The sequence below is a fragment of the Daktulosphaira vitifoliae genome, unplaced genomic scaffold (assembly GCF_025091365.1).
Source record: "Daktulosphaira vitifoliae isolate Bord-2020 unplaced genomic scaffold, ASM2509136v1 Scaffold_4, whole genome shotgun sequence".
NCBI lineage: Eukaryota > Metazoa > Arthropoda > Insecta > Hemiptera > Phylloxeridae > Daktulosphaira > Daktulosphaira vitifoliae.
In genome coordinates, this window is record NW_026099575.1 from 11,565,286 (window position 1) to 11,583,947 (window position 18,662).

Here is an 18,662-nt window from a genome sequence, read left to right on the forward strand (position 1 = left end):
TTTATTTTAATTGTTCAAGTATATATCAGGTGAGAACATGGGTTCAGTAGTGTTATTAATTAACTACGTTTATTTGTAGATGAGACTAAACGTTTAATTCTATACCTGTATAAATATGTGTAAATTTCACTTAATGTTATTTGAGCGCACTACATATTTCAGAGGGATTGTTGTCATGCGACAGCGAGGCGAATACGCCACAGTGGACGGGCAATGGCTTATGCGTCGGTAGTTATTATAATGACAATATACAGGAGTTCCAAACTAATCAAACTGGAAGTCGGACGACAAGACGGACAAGGCGCAGCAGATGGGCAATAGTATATACATCATTAGTAATTATACAGTATAACTGCGGCCCCTTACCGTCCGGTCCGTGTTTTAGGCTATCCCCCGTATATGCCTCGTGTATAATGTTCCCCCCGCCCACAAAACACGGCTATACCTCATGCATGATACGTTTACGTATTTAGGTCCCTTTACATGTATATATATATTCTAATTACTATTAAAACTTATATATTAATACGCTTTATTCTCATTAAGAGATATGTGGTGTATTCATTCCGATTACGGGGGATGATTCCCGTATCATTTTTCGTCACTAGCAGTTTCTCAGACTCTCTCCCCGGAATCGAACCCTGTATTCCCGTTACCCGTTACAACCATGATATTGATAGTAACTATTATCATAACATAAAACTAAAAAGTAAAAAATAAATATAGTTTAAAAAAACTAAAAAACACGCTTTTAAAGCACATTGAACTAAAAAGTTAAAAATAATTTTTAAAATAGCTTAAAACAATAATGAACGAAAAATATTAGTATTATTGTGATAAAAGCGTGAGTGCTTTGTGCCATATTTTTCGTATATTGAGCGCCCGATGCTTTTATCACAATAATACTAATATTTTTCGTTCATTATTGTTTTAAGCTTATTTTAAAAATTATTTTGAACTTTTTAGTTCAATGTGCTTTAAAAGTGTGTTTTTTAGTTTTTTTAAACTATATTTATTTTTATCTTGCTCAAAATTTCTTAGGTACTAAGTACCTCTATATGTGCACCTAAGGACTATTATATATTGTAAAATAATAAATAAATATAAACTTTATATTTCTCTCACGACTAATAAACAAGTAATATTAAAATACATAAAAACAAGCTAAGATAATTGTGATATTTGTAAGCTTAATAGTACAATTAAAATTTAACATATATAAGTTTTTATTTGTGGATCATATATTAGATCTAGTAACTTATTAACAATAAGTTGTGTAACAAATAGCATATAAGTTATTTAATTTGAATATTTTTACATAAAGTGTTTAAATATATCGTATTTGATACACATATCTTCAAAATATTCCAATTTATTATTTTTATCAATGATGAAATAGTCTAAGATTTGTATGAACTAAAACTACATTTTGCTCATTACAAAAATTGATCACCTCTTGATCATTTGTTGAACCTGATGGACATGCAATAAACTCAACACCACTCTATAATATATAAACATATAATTATTAATATATTAATAAACACATAGTCATTATGATAATACATAATGTATAATTTATAATTTATTAATAATGTAAATCTTACCTGAATAGCTCTTTCAATATTATCACTAAATGGGAAAAATGCATCTGATGATAAAATAACACCTTTTAATTGTGAAATCCAGATTTTTCTTTCTTCAGTTGTTAATTCTACAGGAATTTCTTCAAATAATTCTTCCCATCTAGATCGTGATATTCCATTACCAATTGTATTATTTATATAGTCATCTACAGCATTTGCTACTTGAGCTCTTTTGACAGATTTTTTAAATTTCATACCTAATACCCGAGGATGTTGTCTAAGCCACCTGTGAATTACAAAAAATAATTATCTTTAAATTATTATACTAAATCTTTGGCTAGGTTATATCACATAATAATAATAACCAGTTATCAGCTTTATCACCAGCTAATCGGGTGCAATGAATTCTTGATTGCTGCCCGGCTCCAATCCCAATTGCTTGGCCATTTAAAGCGTAGCATACAGAATTGCTTTGAGTGTATTTTAAAGTTATGGTAGCTACAATAAGATTACGAATAACTTCTTCATTGACCTAAAATAAAATAAAGTAAAATTCAACTGTGTACATATTAATTACTATAGTTTAGAAAATAGAACATTTACAACTAACATTTTGCCGTTTAGTAACAATATTTTTAAAAAGTTCTCTATCTATTTTTCCATCATTACGTTTTTGTTCCAATGTAATTCCATATAATGTTTTTCTTTCTATAGGTTTTGGCATATAATTTTCATCAATTTGAAGTATACAATAGTTACCATTTTTTTTTTTTTTTAATAAATTTAGAGCTTCTTCATGATATCCAGGTGCAATAATACCATCAGAAACCTATAAAATTATATATCATAAATAATTGAATTTTTGTAAAAATTCAATTAACATAAACACCTCTAGAACCCTCTACTGTATCCACCACTGCTTAAGCTAGATTACTACTAAATATTAGTTAAAATAAAATTTTTAATTCTAATATTCCAAATTACAAATATAAATTTCAGAACTCTAGAATACATTTTTACAATTAAACAAGGTTTACCTATGTAATTTGTATTTAAAAAAAATAATTGAACGAACATACTTCTCTAGAAATAATTTTGGCTGTAACAAAATCACATGAATGGGACAATGCAATAAAATCTCCAAAAGAGGACATGCGATCTGCACCTCTAGCTCTAGCGTAAGCAGCACCAAGAGGAGTCATTATCTCAAGTAGATCTTTAACCATACACAAATTAGCCTAACAAAAAATAAAATATTTAGAAAAAGCAATGATTATAACTACAGCTACAAAAATTTTACTTCAGTCTCAGTTAGAGAAACACCTATGGCAGCTCCAGCAGGGCTAACATGTTTAAAAGATGTGGCAGCAGGAAGGCCAGTAGCTTCTTTAAGTTCTTTAACCAGTTGCCAACTATTTAAGGCATCACATAAATTAATATAGCCAGGTGATCCATTTATCACTAAATATTAAATCAATTTTTTTTAATTTTACTAAATCAGTTACTTAAAACAATGTGTTACTTCAATTTAGTTCAAGACAACATTGTATGTTTAATTTAGAAATAATATAATAAAATTAACCCCTATTTTTACTTTAAATCTAATTAAAAGACCAAAATTTTATAATTTGTATACCATTTGAAAATTAAAGTAATCCTTACCTTTTAATGGTAATTCAGATTCTGTAATGAATAGTTGAGCAGGGCTTTGATGGGGGTTCATTCCATACCTTAAATTAATTTGTCCAATATTATTAGAAAACTTTTTTCGAAAAAAATTTGATATAGAATCATCATAAGCAGCTGTGTGTGAAAAGGCTTTTAATGCTAATTTTTTTCGAGTTTCCAAAACTGTATTCTTATATAAAGATATTTCACTCATAACTTCTGAATAATCATTTGGATCACATATAACTGTGACTCTTTCATAATTTTTTGCAGCAGCTCTTAATAATGTCACACCTCCTATGTCAATATTTTCAACAGCATCAGACAGATCAACATCAGTTTTGGATATTACACTTTCAAATGGATATAAGTTACATACAACAATTTGAATTAAACTAAAATTTTGTTTTTCCAAATCATTTTGATCAGTTGGAGTTAAACGAGCGAGAATACCTAAAAATAGGCATTTAAAAATTAAGACTAAATATTAAATATAAAATTTTATTAATAATTATTTGATGTTCTTAACAGTGATTCAACTCAAATATTATCAAAGCTTCTAAAATATCAATTACCACACTAATACTTATAAAGGCATATCAAACAAACTGATTCATGTCCCAATTTTCCTTCAAATTAGTTGCTAATTATCTAACAATATTATTACATAATATTTTATCTATCACAAAAGTAAGTAAAAATGATTTTTTAAAATAAATAGTTTGAAAGTAAAAATCCCCATGAAAATTTTTAGTTTCGATGCGAAGCTCAGAAGGTATTGGTTTTACTAAGATGTGTTTATTTTTTTTTTTTTTTTTTTTGTGTCTGTTACCACTTTTTCTCAGCTCTCACCGAACCGATTTCTTTCAATGATACGTCAAAAGATCACAAATTGTATCTAGTCGAAGACATTACCCTCAAAAATTACAAATTTAAAAATGGCTAATTTTCCAAATTTTTTCAATTTTTTTTACTAAAAACTGCCGTAACTTTTTTAAAAATAAACATATCAATATAATTCTTTTTTTTATAGATGCATGATGTCATTACCTATCATTTGGTATATTTTTTTTATAAATCTGACTTTTTACCTGCCCACAGAAGGGGATTTAAAATGACAACTTAATTTTACAAAAAATTAATTTTTTCAACATAACTTTTGAAAGTGTTCTGGAAATACTGACACTTTTATATATATCTTAAATTAAAGCTAATGTAATATACATTATAATGGTAAAAAAAAATTTCGGACTTTATTTTATCTTCATGGTGAAAATAGACATTAAACTTAATAAAAAAAACCCAGCATAGGGGGGTCGCGGCACAGTGGTGACGTGGTATAGATGGATCAAGTATAATGATATCTGACAGTGATTAAAATCACTATAAAAAAAAAACGCTTCGATGCAAATCTTTAGATACTGTTTAATTTTAAAAAATTGGTGGACTATTCCAAAAGCTACATGATCTGCTAGTTCATTATTAATATCCTAATTAAGATAAAGTATGTAGAATGAAAAAGGGATTATTAAAAAATATTATTTCTCATAAAAAAATAATGTTGATCCATACACTTTTCAATATGTCATAGCATTATAAAGTTAAAAATGTAAAAAATAAAATCGAGAATTTTCACACAAAAATAGCATTCGGTAGCCATTTTCACCGTGAAGATAAAATAAAGTCCGAAATTTTTTTTTTGCATAATAAAGTATATTACATTAGCTTTAATTTAAGATATATATAAAAGTGTCAGACTTTCCGGAACACTTTCAAAATTTAAGTTGAAAAAGTTCTACTTTCTACATGCATTTTTTAGATTTGAACCCCCCTCGTATATAGGGAAATGGTCGGATTTAAAAAAACAGTATGTCAAATGAAAGATGTATATAAATACTACTCCTCATGAAAAAATTGTACTGATCCATAGATTTTTCAAAAAGTTATAGCATAANCTCATAAAAAAATAATGTTGATCCATACACTTTTCAATATGTCATAGCATTATAAAGTTAAAAATGTAAAAAATAAAATCGAGAATTTTCACACAATAATAGCATTCGGTAGCCATTTTCACCGTGAAGATAAAATAAAGTCCGAAATTTTTTTTTTTACATAATAAAGTAGATTACATTAGCTTTAATTTAATATATATAGAAAAGTGTCAGACTTTCCGGAACACTTTCAAAATTTAAGTTGAAAAAGTCAAATTTTTGTGAAAAAGTTGTCATTTTAAATCCCCCCTTGTGGACAGGTTAAGGGTTAAATTTATGAAAAAAATATACCAAACGAAAGGTAATGATATTACACATCTATATAAAAAAAGAATTATATTGATATGTTCATTTTTAAAAAAGTTATGGCACTTTTAAGTAAAAAAATTTCGAAAATTAGCGATTTTTAAATTTGTAATTTTTTTGGAGGTTTCCCCCATTTACGGGGAACGAGGGAATTTTTTTCAATTTTTGAGGGTAATGTCTTCGACTAGATACGATTTGTGATCTTTTGACGTATCATTGAAAGAAATCGGTTCGGTGAGAGCTGAGAAAAAGTGGTAACAGACACAAAAAAAAAACAAAAATAAAAATAAACACATCTTAGTAAAACCAATACCTTCTCAGCTTCGCATCGAAGCTAAAATACGATTTTTGTAAAAAAAATTCTTTTTTATATATGAACTTTATAATGCTATAACTTTTTGTAAGATGTATGGATCAATATAATTCTTTTTTTGTAGATGCATGATGTCTTTACCTATCATTTGGTATATTTTTTTTATAAATCTGACTTTTTACCTGCCTACAGGGGGGGATTCAAAATGACAACTTTTTCACAAAAAATTGACTTTTTCAACTTAAATTTTGAAAGTGTTCCGGAAAGTCTGACACTTTTCTATATATATTAAATTAAAGCTAATGTAATCTACTTTATTATGTAAAAAAAAAAATTTCGGACTTTATTTTGTCTTCACGGTGAAAATGGCTACCAAATGCTATTATTGTGTGAAAATTCTCAATTTTATTTTTTACATTTTTAACTTTATAATGCTATAACTTATTGAAAAGTGTATTGATCAATATAATTTTTTTATGGGAAATACTATTTTTTAATAATCCCTTTTTCATTCGACATACTTTATCTTAATCAGGATATTAATAAGGAACTAGCAGTTTATGAAGCTTTTGGAATAATCCACCAACTTTTTAAAATTAAACAGTATCTAAAGATTTGCATCGAAGCGTTCTTTTTTGATAGTCATTTTAATCACTGTCAGATATCATTATACTTGATCCAACTATGCCACGTCACCACTGTGCCGCGACCCCCCTGTGCTGGGTTTTTTAAAGTATATTCACTATAAAAATAAGTATTTGTTTTGTAAAATTTTTAATTATGTGAAGAACTTTAATTTGAAAATTACCTCCATGTATAGCTGGATGTAAAGTTTTAACGCGGCCTCCAAGTATTTCTGGTGCTCCAGTAAAATCAGAAACATTAGTAACTAGAAGTTTTGCTTCATTTTGAAGAAAAGAAGATGTTCCTCCACTAGCTAACAGTTTAAAACCGTTTTTAACAAGATGACCAGCAAAATCTAGTAAGCCAGTTTTATTAGATACACTGATCAATGCTGAAAAATTATAAATATTTAAATTATTTGATCTGTATTGGCGTGAAAAGCTATTAAGATAATAATTAATTACTGAATAATATAAAACTAGCACTTAAGTGGTATATGTATGCTATTCATTTTATCATTAAAAATACATTTCTACTTTTCACCAAACCATGAAATTTCCATAATAAATTAAAATAATAATAAATCAACTTAATAAATTGGTTTTTATAAAAGAAGGCGTTGGGTTTGATTAATATGGCGTATTTGATTAATATTTCATAAAAATTAAAAATAATAAGAAGCATACTTATACTATTATTTTGTATACATTTTTCCCCATGAGCATTATTTTGAAATGTATAAAAATTGATAATATACAAGCAATAGGCCAAAATGGTTTTACTGGGGACCAAACATTTTGAACACTTAAATGGTTTTATTTTAATTGCACCAATAAAATATTTTTGGAAGGATTCTTCATTACACTACTTTTGGATTATGGATTCAACATCTAGTAACTTTTTAAATTATAATAAACCTTAATGAATCTTATTAAATTAGATTTTTTTTCATTATGCACAATCTCTACAACTTTATAAAATACTTTAAAAAATAATCATACTTAGTCTTGAGGTTAATATAAAAAAAAAGATAAATAGTTGGTAAATTATTTATAATATTTTATTACAACCATAAAAATGATAAAATAATTTTTGATAAATTTAAAAATGCTACTAAAAATTATATCACAATAGGCGTATTAAGAAAATGTATTTACCTAGATCAAATGTAGATGACATGATCAATTACAATTAAATTCAGTTGATATAATGAAACTTAAAAATTTCAAGATTAAACAGGAATATTTTAAATTACGTAATATGTAGTGTACACCACGTGTTTTGTTGATTTTAATTGTAAATTGTAATAACAACTAAAGAATGGTTAAGAAAAATAATTATAATCCCCACTAATTTATTATAAAAAATTATACATTGATAAATATACTACATTAAATTATAATTAATTTCTTTAATTCCTTGTTAATCAAGTGCATACTTCTTATCAGTCTAAATGCCGTTAAATATCGTAAAAAGTCACCATAACCTCATTTTGATTCGTAAATATCAAATATCTATCATTACGAGATAGTAAGGGAATCTATTTCTTAGTGTATCAAATCGTTTTTCATTTTATTTTACCCATTAAATTATTTTCTGTTACGTTCAACGTCTCTTTGTTGAGCTTTAAATTGATTAAGTAAGCTACATCAAATTTTTTTTTTTATTTATAATTTATTAATTTTTTAAAGAATACATAGAAAAATAGTAGCAGTGAGTTTTTAAAAATTTTGACTTTATGGTTTGATTTGATAGCTCTTTGCAGTAGTATTGAGTAATGACATCTGTTTGGTGATATATGTTTTAATTTTTTTAATATTAAAGTGTCTATTTTGTTTATTATATAAGGGGTACAGATATATAACTTTGTTTTTGTTCTCTGGAAACATTGTAGAAACTGTAGTATTCCAGAAATTATTACCTTTTTTATACTGTACCCTTCATTTGATTTATGATAAATATACATTTAATTAAAAATTATCTATGATGTTTATTTTTTGTTTATAGATAATTTACTAAAATTATGTCTCCAGTTGAATCTAATAATGATCACAAAAAAAAAAAAAAACATATTGAAGAAACAGAAAAAGTTAAAACCAAAAAAATCAAAACAGAAATCGTTGAAGAAAATGAAAGCTTGAATAATTCCAATAATATCGAAGGTACACTTAAAAAGAAAGAAATAAAATCTAAAAAGTCAAAGGAATTACCTACAATTAGTATAGCTGTACCAGGTTCTATTTTGGACAATGCACAATCTCCAGAATTTAGAACTTATTTAGCTGGTCAAATAGCCAGGGCAGCTTGCATTTACAAAATTGATGAAGTTAGTTTCTTTAGGTTAATTTCTCCTTCACATTATATTCGTTTTATTATTTTTAGATAATAGTATTTGATGATATTGGTGAACAAACTAATGTTATGATAGCTAACAAAAAAACTGAAGGTGGCTCAAAAACGTGTAAACAATTAGCAGTTATCTTACAATATTTAGAATGTCCACAATATTTGAGAAAAGTTTTATTCCCTCTACATAACTTTTTGAAATATACTGGTGTCTTAAATCCACTAGATGCCCCCCATCATTTTAGACAAGATGATAATGTTCCATTTCGGTAATTATACATTTTTTTAAAATATATTTGTATATATTTTATATAATTTTATACAAATAAATATATACTAAAAACTACTCTTAACAATGTAATAGTCAAATTTTGAGCTACACATTGATGATAAAAATGCATAGCTTTAATAAATATTACATAGTTTTAACACCACATATATTGTGTATGATCTCTTATATTAAAATTATATTAACTCATACTATATAACTACTTCAAAAATCATTTTGAAATGGGCATTTTCAAATTTTATCTTAGTTTTGCCAAACAAAAAAAAATTTAACACAAAACTTTATTAATAACAGAGTTGTCACAGCGTATATTTTTAATTTAATTTTTCCCTTTCCTTATAAAATATTTTTTGTATAAAATATAAGACATAAAACATACTCTCATACAAAGTACTATACTTAAAACTCCTATAAACTACGTGAATGAGCAAAAAATGTTTTTCTTTTTATTAATAGGCCAGTCAACAAAGGAAAAATTTCCCAACCAAATTCTTTTTTTTTTTTAAAGTTAAATTAAGATATGTATAATGACATACTAAAAGTCCTTATTGATTGGAATTGAGCTTTTTTTTTTACAGCCTCGCAAAAGTTCAAAAATATGAGCTTTTTTAATTTTCTCAAAAAATATTTAATTCACAAAAAAAAGTTTTGTACAAAAGTTGTTTAAAAGACAATTCTAAACAAAAAAAGTATCTTATACTTTTTCATTTAAACAAATATTTTTCGAGTTACATTACATTTAATATGAGTACTAAAATTTATTTTCCAATTTTTTCATTTTACGGTTACTTTTTATCATGTTATACTTACATTAGACACAATGTTATAAATGCATATATGTGTATGTGTGAGTTTATTTATTTATAGTATGATGAAAGTGTAGTGTATATTAAGATACAACCGATAGAGTAGGTAATTGATTTGACGCTATATTGTTTAAACCCAATTAAACGCTAAATTGTACATTCCAAAAACAACAATTATATTATGTCAATTGGCACCGGAATTTCTGGTAATCTTTTTCTTTTTCTTTGCCTTAATTTCAACTACTTGGGGTCGGCCATCCTTATCCTAAACTTCCACTTGACACTATCTCCCACACTTTCATCAGCTGTCTTAATATCGCATTCAATAATATCCCTCAATCTCTTTTTTGGTCTTCCTCTACCTCTTCTTTCTTCAACATTCATTTCTATAACTGTTCTATAGCTACCGATTCTTCTCTCTACCATCTAAGTCTATTTTCTCTCATCTTATCCACGATTGATGCTAAACCTATACTCCCTCTTATATGCTCGTTCTTTATTCTATCTTCTCTAGTCACCCCACTCATCCATCTAAGCATTCTAATCTCTACTACACTCATTCTCTGCTCTACTTTCTTATCAACTGCCCAACACTTCGAACTATACATCATAGCTGACCTCACTACAGTATTATAGAATTTACCTTTCAGGCTCATTGGAAGTCTTTTATTGCATAAGACGCCAGACCCTTCTCTCCACTTCAACCACCCGTACTTAATCCTGTGTCTTACAATCTCGTCAATACCACCGCTCTTTTGCACAACTAATCCTAAATACTTAAAACTTTCCCCCTCCTCATTCACGTTCTCGCCTATTGTCACTGATCTCCTTATTTCACCTACCTCATGTTCTCTATTGTCAACCCAGCCAGAATTTCTGGTAATGATAAAATTAATTGTCATAAAGTGTATAAAATTGGTCTTGTTCTAGTAAACTCAATGGTGAATAATAAATTTCATGATATAAATCTTAGAGGTCAAATAAAGTTATAACTCTAGCTTCAATCACTTCTATTGTTAAAATTAATAATGAAATAATTAAAGTAAACCCATTGCTACTATTTCAACTAATCGCTCTTTAAAAAAAAAACCAGCAGTGTGTATAATAGGGTGCAGTATGTGATATATGTGACAGTGATTAAAACCATTATCATAAAACAACGCCTTGATGCAAATCTGTAGATAGTGTATAATTTTAAAATTTTTATGGATTATTACAAAAGCTACATGATCTCCCATTTCCTTATTTATATCATAAATACAAGTTATATGCATTACTAGTGTAAAGTATGTAATCGATGGAGGATTTCTCCTCTATAAAGTTATTTGACAAATGTATCAAACAGAATTTTTTTCCATTTTCTTATTCATTTTCCCAATCTATATTTTGATAGAATATATCTTCAACTAAAGTATAATCTTCTTAATCTTCAATATTTATTTCTATTGAATTTGTACGCCATTGACCTTTGCAATGTTCACATATAATAGAACATTTAAGCCCTGTTTTTTGGCAGCCACAATTTTTACCAGATCCAGCACCTGACTAAAGGCCGCTTTATGACAATTATCTTTAATATTAGCAGAAATTCCGGTGGCAATTGACATAATATAATTGTTGTTTGGGAATGTACAATTTAGCGTTTAATTGGGTTTAAACAATATAGCGTCAAATCAATTACCTACTCTATCGGTTGTATCTTAATATACACTACACTTTCATCATACTATAAATAAATAAACTCACACATACACATATATGCATTTATAACATTGTGTCTAATGTAAGTATAACATGATAAAAAGTAACCGTAAAATGAAAAAATTGGAAAATAAATTTTAGTACTCATATTAAATGTAATGTAACTCGAAAAATATTTGTTTAAATGAAAAAGTATAAGATACTTTTTTTGTTTAGAATTGTCTTTTAAACAACTTTTGTACAAAACTTTTTTTTGTGAATTAAATATTTTTTGAGAAAATTAAAAAAGCTCATATTTTTGAACTTTTGCGAGGCTGTAAAAAAAAAAGCTCAATTCCAATCAATAAGGACTTTTAGTATGTCATTATACATATCTTAATTTAACTTTAAAAAAAAAAAAAGAATTTGGTTGGGAATTTTTTCTGCTATTCGCCAAAATTACTCCTTCGTTGACTGGTCTATAAAAGAATTCCTGAATAATATTTTTGCTGCCTCTGATTTCATGTAATTTTTTCATAATAATATTCAAATAAATTCAACCATTGAGCTTAAATAACTTAGTGCTAATGTTATTGAATTAGTTTACAATTTTATGAAACTTATTTTTTATTATCTAAAAACAAAAAGGTATTGTATCTAAAAATAATCAAGTATTCATAAAATATATAGTATCCTAGTATATAATATTGAATTTTATATTTCAGAGAAGGTGTAGTATCTACACTTCCACCAAAAAAGGGAAAAGGTTGTAATGTAGATGTTGGCTTGAAAAAACATGTTCTTGTTGATCAATGTATTCAGCCATATGTAAGAGTCACTGTCAAATTACTTCCAAAAGATAATGACTCCAAACGTCAAAAAGGAATTGTAGTATCACCCAATACTCCAAAAAGTGAAGCTGGTATTTATTGGGGTTACAATGTGAGATGTGCTGATTCTATTAAAGAAGTGTTCACTAAGTGTCCTTATCATGGTGGTTATGATTTAAAAATTGGAACATCTGACAAAGGTGTTGATATAGATAAATGTGATCATAATCAATTAAATCACTACAAACATGCTTTAATTTGTTTTGGCGGTGTTCATGGACTAGAACAAGCTTTAGAAACTGATACTAATGTTGAATTGAAAAACCCTGCTGATTTATTTGATTTCTACTTAAATACTTGTCCTGGTCAAGGTTCAAGGACTATCAGAACTGAAGAAGCTATTTTAATTACTTTGGCGGAATTGCGTTGTAAAATTAAATTGAAATAAATGTATTAAAAAGAATTATATGAACTGTAATATTATTATTATCATTATTATTTCACTGATTTAATAATTGGACAGTTTTTGTAAACAAAATATATTTTTTCCCCATTATAATGCATATTTTACATTGATGATAACATATTATTCACCATCTTCTAATAATTCAACACAGTAATAAAATATTGATAAAAGCAAGGTAAAAATCGAACAATACATAGATTTGATTATGATTGTCTCAAAATGTAATATATATATATATATATATATATACCAAATGATGGTTAAATACATCATGCATCCATAAAAAAAAAGAATTATATTGATCCATACATCTTTCATAAAGTTAAAAATAAAAAAAAATTTTTTTTACAAAAATCTTATTTTTTTATTAACTTTGATGTCTGTTTTCACCATGAAAACAAAATAGTCTGAAATTTTTTTTTCCATAATAAAGTATATTACATTAGCTTTAATTTAAAATATATATAAAAGTGTCAGACTTTCCATTTACTGGGAACGAGGGAATTTTTTTCAATTTTTGAGGGTAATGTCTTCGACTAGATACGATTTGTGATCTTTTGACGTATCATTGAAAGAAATTGGTTTGGTGAGAGCTGAGAAAAAGTGGTAACAGACACAAAAAAAAAATAAAATGAAGCTAAAATGTGAGTATTCCGTGCGTTCCTCAAGACGTAAATTTTCAATATTTGACCCCAACCGCACATAAAGAATTTATTCAGTATATTATTTAAAGTGATCATAGTGTGCAAGATATACTGAGTTCTAACATTTTATCGCTTTCTTTGGGATGTGATGGCAGTTTGGACCGCATACAAATAGACAAGATATATGTTTTTGAAAAAGTCATAAAAAAATCTGGTGAATCAGTTCAATATTTCCTTGGGATAAGTGAACCAACTTGTCAAGGTGCTGAGGGAATACTTGGTGCAATAGAGAACGCCATCGATACTACTTTAGGAGAAGGAATGTCTAGACAACTTTTTGAATTTGTCATCTCTTTGATAACAGATATAGCAGCAGTAAACACTGGTTGTAGAGCAGGGTTGTGGGAGCTCTTTAGGAGAAAGTACAAGATTAACTCAAATTTTCCTTTCATTACCATATGGTGTGCAGCACACAGATCGGATTTGGCTTTCAAATCGAGTAGTAATTGTGTTAGAGAGTTGAAATATATTTTTTCAGAGTTAGTTGTTTTAAGCTTTAGTATTATTCTTAAAAGATTGTCCTAACAAAGAGGCAAGAGGATACAGACTTTTAGCTTCGATATGAAGCTGAGAAGGTATTAATTTTACTATGATGTGTTTATTTATTTATTTTATGTCTGTTGCCACTTTTTCTCAGCTCTCACTGGACTGATTTCTTTCAACAATACGTCAAAAGATCACAAATTGTATCTAGTTGAAGGCATTACCCTTCAAAATTGAAAAATTTTCCCTCGTTCCCCGCAAATGGGGGAAATATCCAAAAAAATTACAAATTTAAAAATCGTTAAATTTTGTCTTTTTTTTCTTAAAACTTCCATAACTTTTTCAAAAATCAACATATTAACATAATTTTTTTTTATACTAAATCCTTAGATATTTTCCTTTTATTTGATATCATTTTTTTGAAAATCTAATACTTAACCTGCTCATTGGGGGGGATTTAAAATAGCAACTATTTTACAAAAACTAACTTTTTCAACTTAATTTTTGAAAATGTTCCGGAAATACTACNTTCATTTGATATCATTTTTTTGAAAATCTAACACTTAACCTGCTCATTGAAGGAGATTTAAAATAGCAACTATAAAATAAAAAAAAAAAATTTGTCCCGACGACCTATCTTCTATGCGCAAATGGCTACCATATTCAAAAATATGCTATTTTAACAAATTTTTTTTTTTTAATTAAACATCTACAGATTTGCATCGAAGCGTTTTGATAATGATCTGAATCACTGTCAGATACAGGCCCGTCGCAAGATATTTTCCGCCCTAAAGTGAAAATATCTAATGCCGCCCTTAAAGGGCGTGGTTGGGTAATACAATTGGGTAACAAGTGTTGGGAGGGTAATACTTTACAGCGGCCTAGCCAGAGGAGGGCTTTGGGGCCATGCCTTCCCATTGGCTATAATTTGTGTAGAATTAATATAAAATTATATTAATAATAAAAAATTATTATTTAAATTTGATAAACAATATACTAATAAAAGTAATGTGTTTTTTTTACCCCCCACCCATTGAAAAATACTGGCTACGCCACTTTACTGTTATCATCAAAGGGATTGGGGGATAAATTTCAGTTATTTTTGGCGTACGATATTTATGGACAGCCCATAAGATACTTATTTAAACAAGTAGGTGCATAAGTTATATTGAAATGACAAAATGTTTATAAATGTGTTGATTAAAAATATTTTAATTTGACAAAAGTCAAAACCATAAATATATATTTTATATACCTTTAAGAAAAAAAAATAATATACAAGTGTTCTTCATACATAATGTGTTTTATATAAATAAAAAATCAAACCTGGAAATAAACATAAAATGATGATAAAATTTGAAGTTTTAAAATAATATTTCAAAATTAAAAATTAATTTTTCTTGTTTTTTTTGTTGCAAAATCTTGCACTAAATTTTCTAAATTTAATTCTTGTGCCAACTCTGCTTCAATGGATAAAATTGATAATCCAGTCAAACGCTCATTACTCATTGTTGATCTTAAATGATATTTTATAAGTTTCAGTTTCGAAAAACTTCTCTCAGCAGACGCTACTGTCACTGGAATTGTAAGAATGATTCTTAAACTGATTTCAATATTAGGATATATTTCCTGGAGTTGATTATTATAAATGTACTCAAGATTTTTACTTGCTGAACTACTTGATTCTGTAAGTCGACAAAATAATTTTAGTTCTTCAAATAATTCGATGACATCAATATCTGCTGTATCATTTGATGATAGTAAAATCCCTAAATCTTTACAATGTTTTAGTATGGTTTCATGCTCCCAAGATTTTAAAGAATTTATATTATACATGAAACCAAAGTTAGAACAATGATTATCTAACTGGAGAAATCTATCTTGCAGAGAATTGATAGCCGTATCAATTATAGTATTGTAAAACTCTACTTCAAATTTTTTTTCCGGGTTATGAAGAGGAACATTATCTTGGTTTTCTTCAATCTTTTGCGCACTTGATAATCTTGAGGAAATTCTTCTAATATTCCAATGGCTGACGCAATTTCTTAAGCAATTAATTTTACTTTAGAAAACCCATTTTTTCGATATTCTTTTGAAAATTCAATGATTTATGATATACTATTAACAGAAATTTGTATATCAAAATTGATTGACTGCAGTTGCTTGTTGACAAGATTAAGAATACTTAATATTTCATACCAAATAATAATAGAACATATAAATTTAAAATCACATATATTTTTTAAAAGAGCGTATGCATCTGCTTTTGTATGAAGACCATTCATTTCATCTAAGTTTACATCATTCTTAATATGTTTTAGGGCATTACAAAGCTCTTCAAATTGATATCTTATGGGCCTTATCGCATTTATTCTCGACTCCCAACGCGTGTCGCAAACTTTCTTCAATGTTAATTTAGGTAAAAATTGAATCAAAATTTTCCATCTCTCAGTAGATGCCGAAAAAAATACATAAAGTTGTTGCACTATATTAAAAAATGAGACTGTGTAAATATTACATTTTGCTGCATCATTAACTACTAAGTTCAACGAATGAGAATTACATGGTACATAAAATGCCCGCGGGTTTATGTCAAGTATGCGTTTTTGAACTCCGTTATGTTTTCCTTTCATATTGGAGCCATTATCATAACTTTGGCCACGCATATCATTTATGTTTATTTCCAAATCAGAAAGCATTTTAATTATCCGGTCACTTAATCCAGTCCCGGTTTTATCAAAAACTTCAATAAATCCAATAAAATGCTCATGTAAAACTCCTGTCTTAATACAAACATATCTCAATATTATGGACATTTGTTCCTTATGACTACAGTCAGGTGTGCAGTCTAAAATAATGGAATAATACTTCGCAGCTCTCACTTTGCTTAAAATATTATTTTTTACTTTTTCACTCATTAAATTAATTAATTCATTTTGAATTTGAGGACCTAAATAATGTACATGTAATTGTTTATTTTGAATCCTTTCTACGTGATCTTTTAAAACATTATCAAACAACGAAAATAATTCAATAATTTTCAAAAAATTGCCATTATGTGGTGAATTTATTGTAGATGATGTTCCACGGATTGAAAGATTTTGCGCAGCCATGCAACGTAATATAGCGCATAACCGAACTAAAACAGACCTCCAATGTTTTATTTCAGATTCTATTTTACGTTGATTATGAGAATCAATAGTTTGATTTAATTTTAATTTTATAACCATTTCGTGCCAAGTTGAAAAATGAAGAATGTGTGTTTTTGAGGTTTCGTGAATTTTTAAATGGCCTGTTAAATTACGCCAATCGTTATATCCACATTCAGAGACCATACCTGAATCTTTTTTAAAACTAAACAACATACAACAGAAACAGTACACAGCATCATTTTTTTTTGAATAAACCAACCAGGATCTTTCTATTTTTTCTCCATTATTCAAAATTCGTTGATAATAAGCATCAGAAAATTTCCTATTTAATTGGTTTTTCGGAAAAGAATAATTTTTAATTTGCACAGGCCCTTTTTTTATAAGTGATATTCGAATTGAGTCGGTTAATTTTAGTGGCCAGTCACTTGGGTCATCTGAATGTTCAACACTATTTGTTTCCAATTCGTCATTTTCCGAAGTAATGTTAATTTCTTCATAATTAAATTTATCTGAATTAATAGAATCTTTATCAGAATCAGAAAATAAATCAACTTCTACCCGCGGCAAAGCTTTATCTGGTATTTCATAAGAAGTGGATTGTGAACAGTTTAAATTGTTATTTAATTGTATGTCCGAACTCTGTTGGGTTGTAGGTATATCAGAATTAGTTTTAGTTTGTGAACAATCATCATTCAGTAGTTTAATTTCATCTACAGGTTTTTGCAATAAAAATTTAGTAAAACTCCCTGCTTGTGTGTTAATAAAATTCTGTTTATTTTCTCGTATTTTTTTATATTCAAACCCGGAAAGTCGTTTTCGTGACGACATGGTCAATGCGTAATTGTGTAATATTATAACAAATATTGAATGATTTATAAACAAAAAATAATATACAAGTTTTTAGATAGCAAAAACTACCAATAATTAAAATATCTTTTTTTATAATCTACGAAGTATAAATAAAATTAAAAATACTTGAGCTCTATTAATCTTAGCAAAAACAATCAAATATAATAAATACCGATTATCTTTTACTTCGACGTCGTCTTAAACCGTATTCCATATGTTGTTCACCGATGGACGATTGTTGAGAAATGAAATTCAGTAAGATAAAAATTGGTCTAAACTCTCGTTAAATTCGACAAATGTATAACGCACAAAATAAAAATACCAACAGGTGACGGTCGTTTTTCTCATTATCAGTAAATAAAATAGGTTTTTAGGAATACCGGCCACACGGGTAGTGGGCAATAATCTAAAAGGTATATATATATATATATAGTTATAAAAGTATTCACTATAATATAGTGTATACATGTATAGTTATATTATAACTATGCACTGATCAATCGTAGTCACAACAAAATAGCGGAATTAATACGATAACAGTGTAGACGTAAAATAGTAATATTACT

General features: G+C 27.5%; 4 protein-coding genes across 4 annotated transcripts; 1 reads left to right on the forward strand and 3 right to left on the reverse strand.

Annotated features, from left to right (window-relative positions):
• Positions 1-1,094: 1,094 nt before the first annotated feature.
• On the reverse strand, positions 1,095-7,859 carry LOC126904188 (bifunctional purine biosynthesis protein ATIC). Its single transcript, XM_050682959.1, has 9 exons — positions 7,649-7,859; positions 6,676-6,882; positions 3,249-3,707; positions 2,887-3,047; positions 2,666-2,824; positions 2,197-2,415; positions 1,952-2,118; positions 1,608-1,872; positions 1,095-1,504 (listed from the first exon to the last, which is right to left on the reverse strand). Exons 1-9 carry the CDS (start codon positions 7,668-7,670, stop codon positions 1,385-1,387), a joined length of 1,779 nt encoding a protein of 592 aa, XP_050538916.1. The 5' UTR covers positions 7,671-7,859; the 3' UTR covers positions 1,095-1,384.
• A 130-nt stretch (positions 7,860-7,989) lies between these two features.
• On the forward strand, positions 7,990-12,908 carry LOC126904204 (putative methyltransferase C9orf114). The gene is made up of 4 exons (XM_050682986.1): positions 7,990-8,130; positions 8,499-8,817; positions 8,874-9,106; positions 12,338-12,908. The coding sequence occupies exons 2-4, from the start codon at positions 8,515-8,517 to the stop codon at positions 12,888-12,890; spliced, it is 1,089 nt and encodes a 362-aa protein (XP_050538943.1). The 5' UTR covers positions 7,990-8,130; positions 8,499-8,514; the 3' UTR covers positions 12,891-12,908.
• A 2,530-nt stretch (positions 12,909-15,438) lies between these two features.
• Positions 15,439-15,931, reverse strand: LOC126904210 (uncharacterized). Its single transcript, XM_050682994.1, has one exon. It carries the CDS (start codon positions 15,929-15,931, stop codon positions 15,479-15,481), a length of 453 nt encoding a protein of 150 aa, XP_050538951.1. The 3' UTR covers positions 15,439-15,478.
• Positions 15,932-17,026: 1,095 nt separating this feature from the next.
• LOC126904942 (zinc finger MYM-type protein 5-like) lies at positions 17,027-18,310 on the reverse strand. The gene is made up of 5 exons (XM_050684346.1): positions 18,283-18,310; positions 17,612-17,993; positions 17,507-17,569; positions 17,246-17,449; positions 17,027-17,045 (listed from the first exon to the last, which is right to left on the reverse strand). Exons 1-5 carry the CDS (start codon positions 18,308-18,310, stop codon positions 17,027-17,029), a joined length of 696 nt encoding a protein of 231 aa, XP_050540303.1.
• Positions 18,311-18,662: the final 352 nt, after the last annotated feature.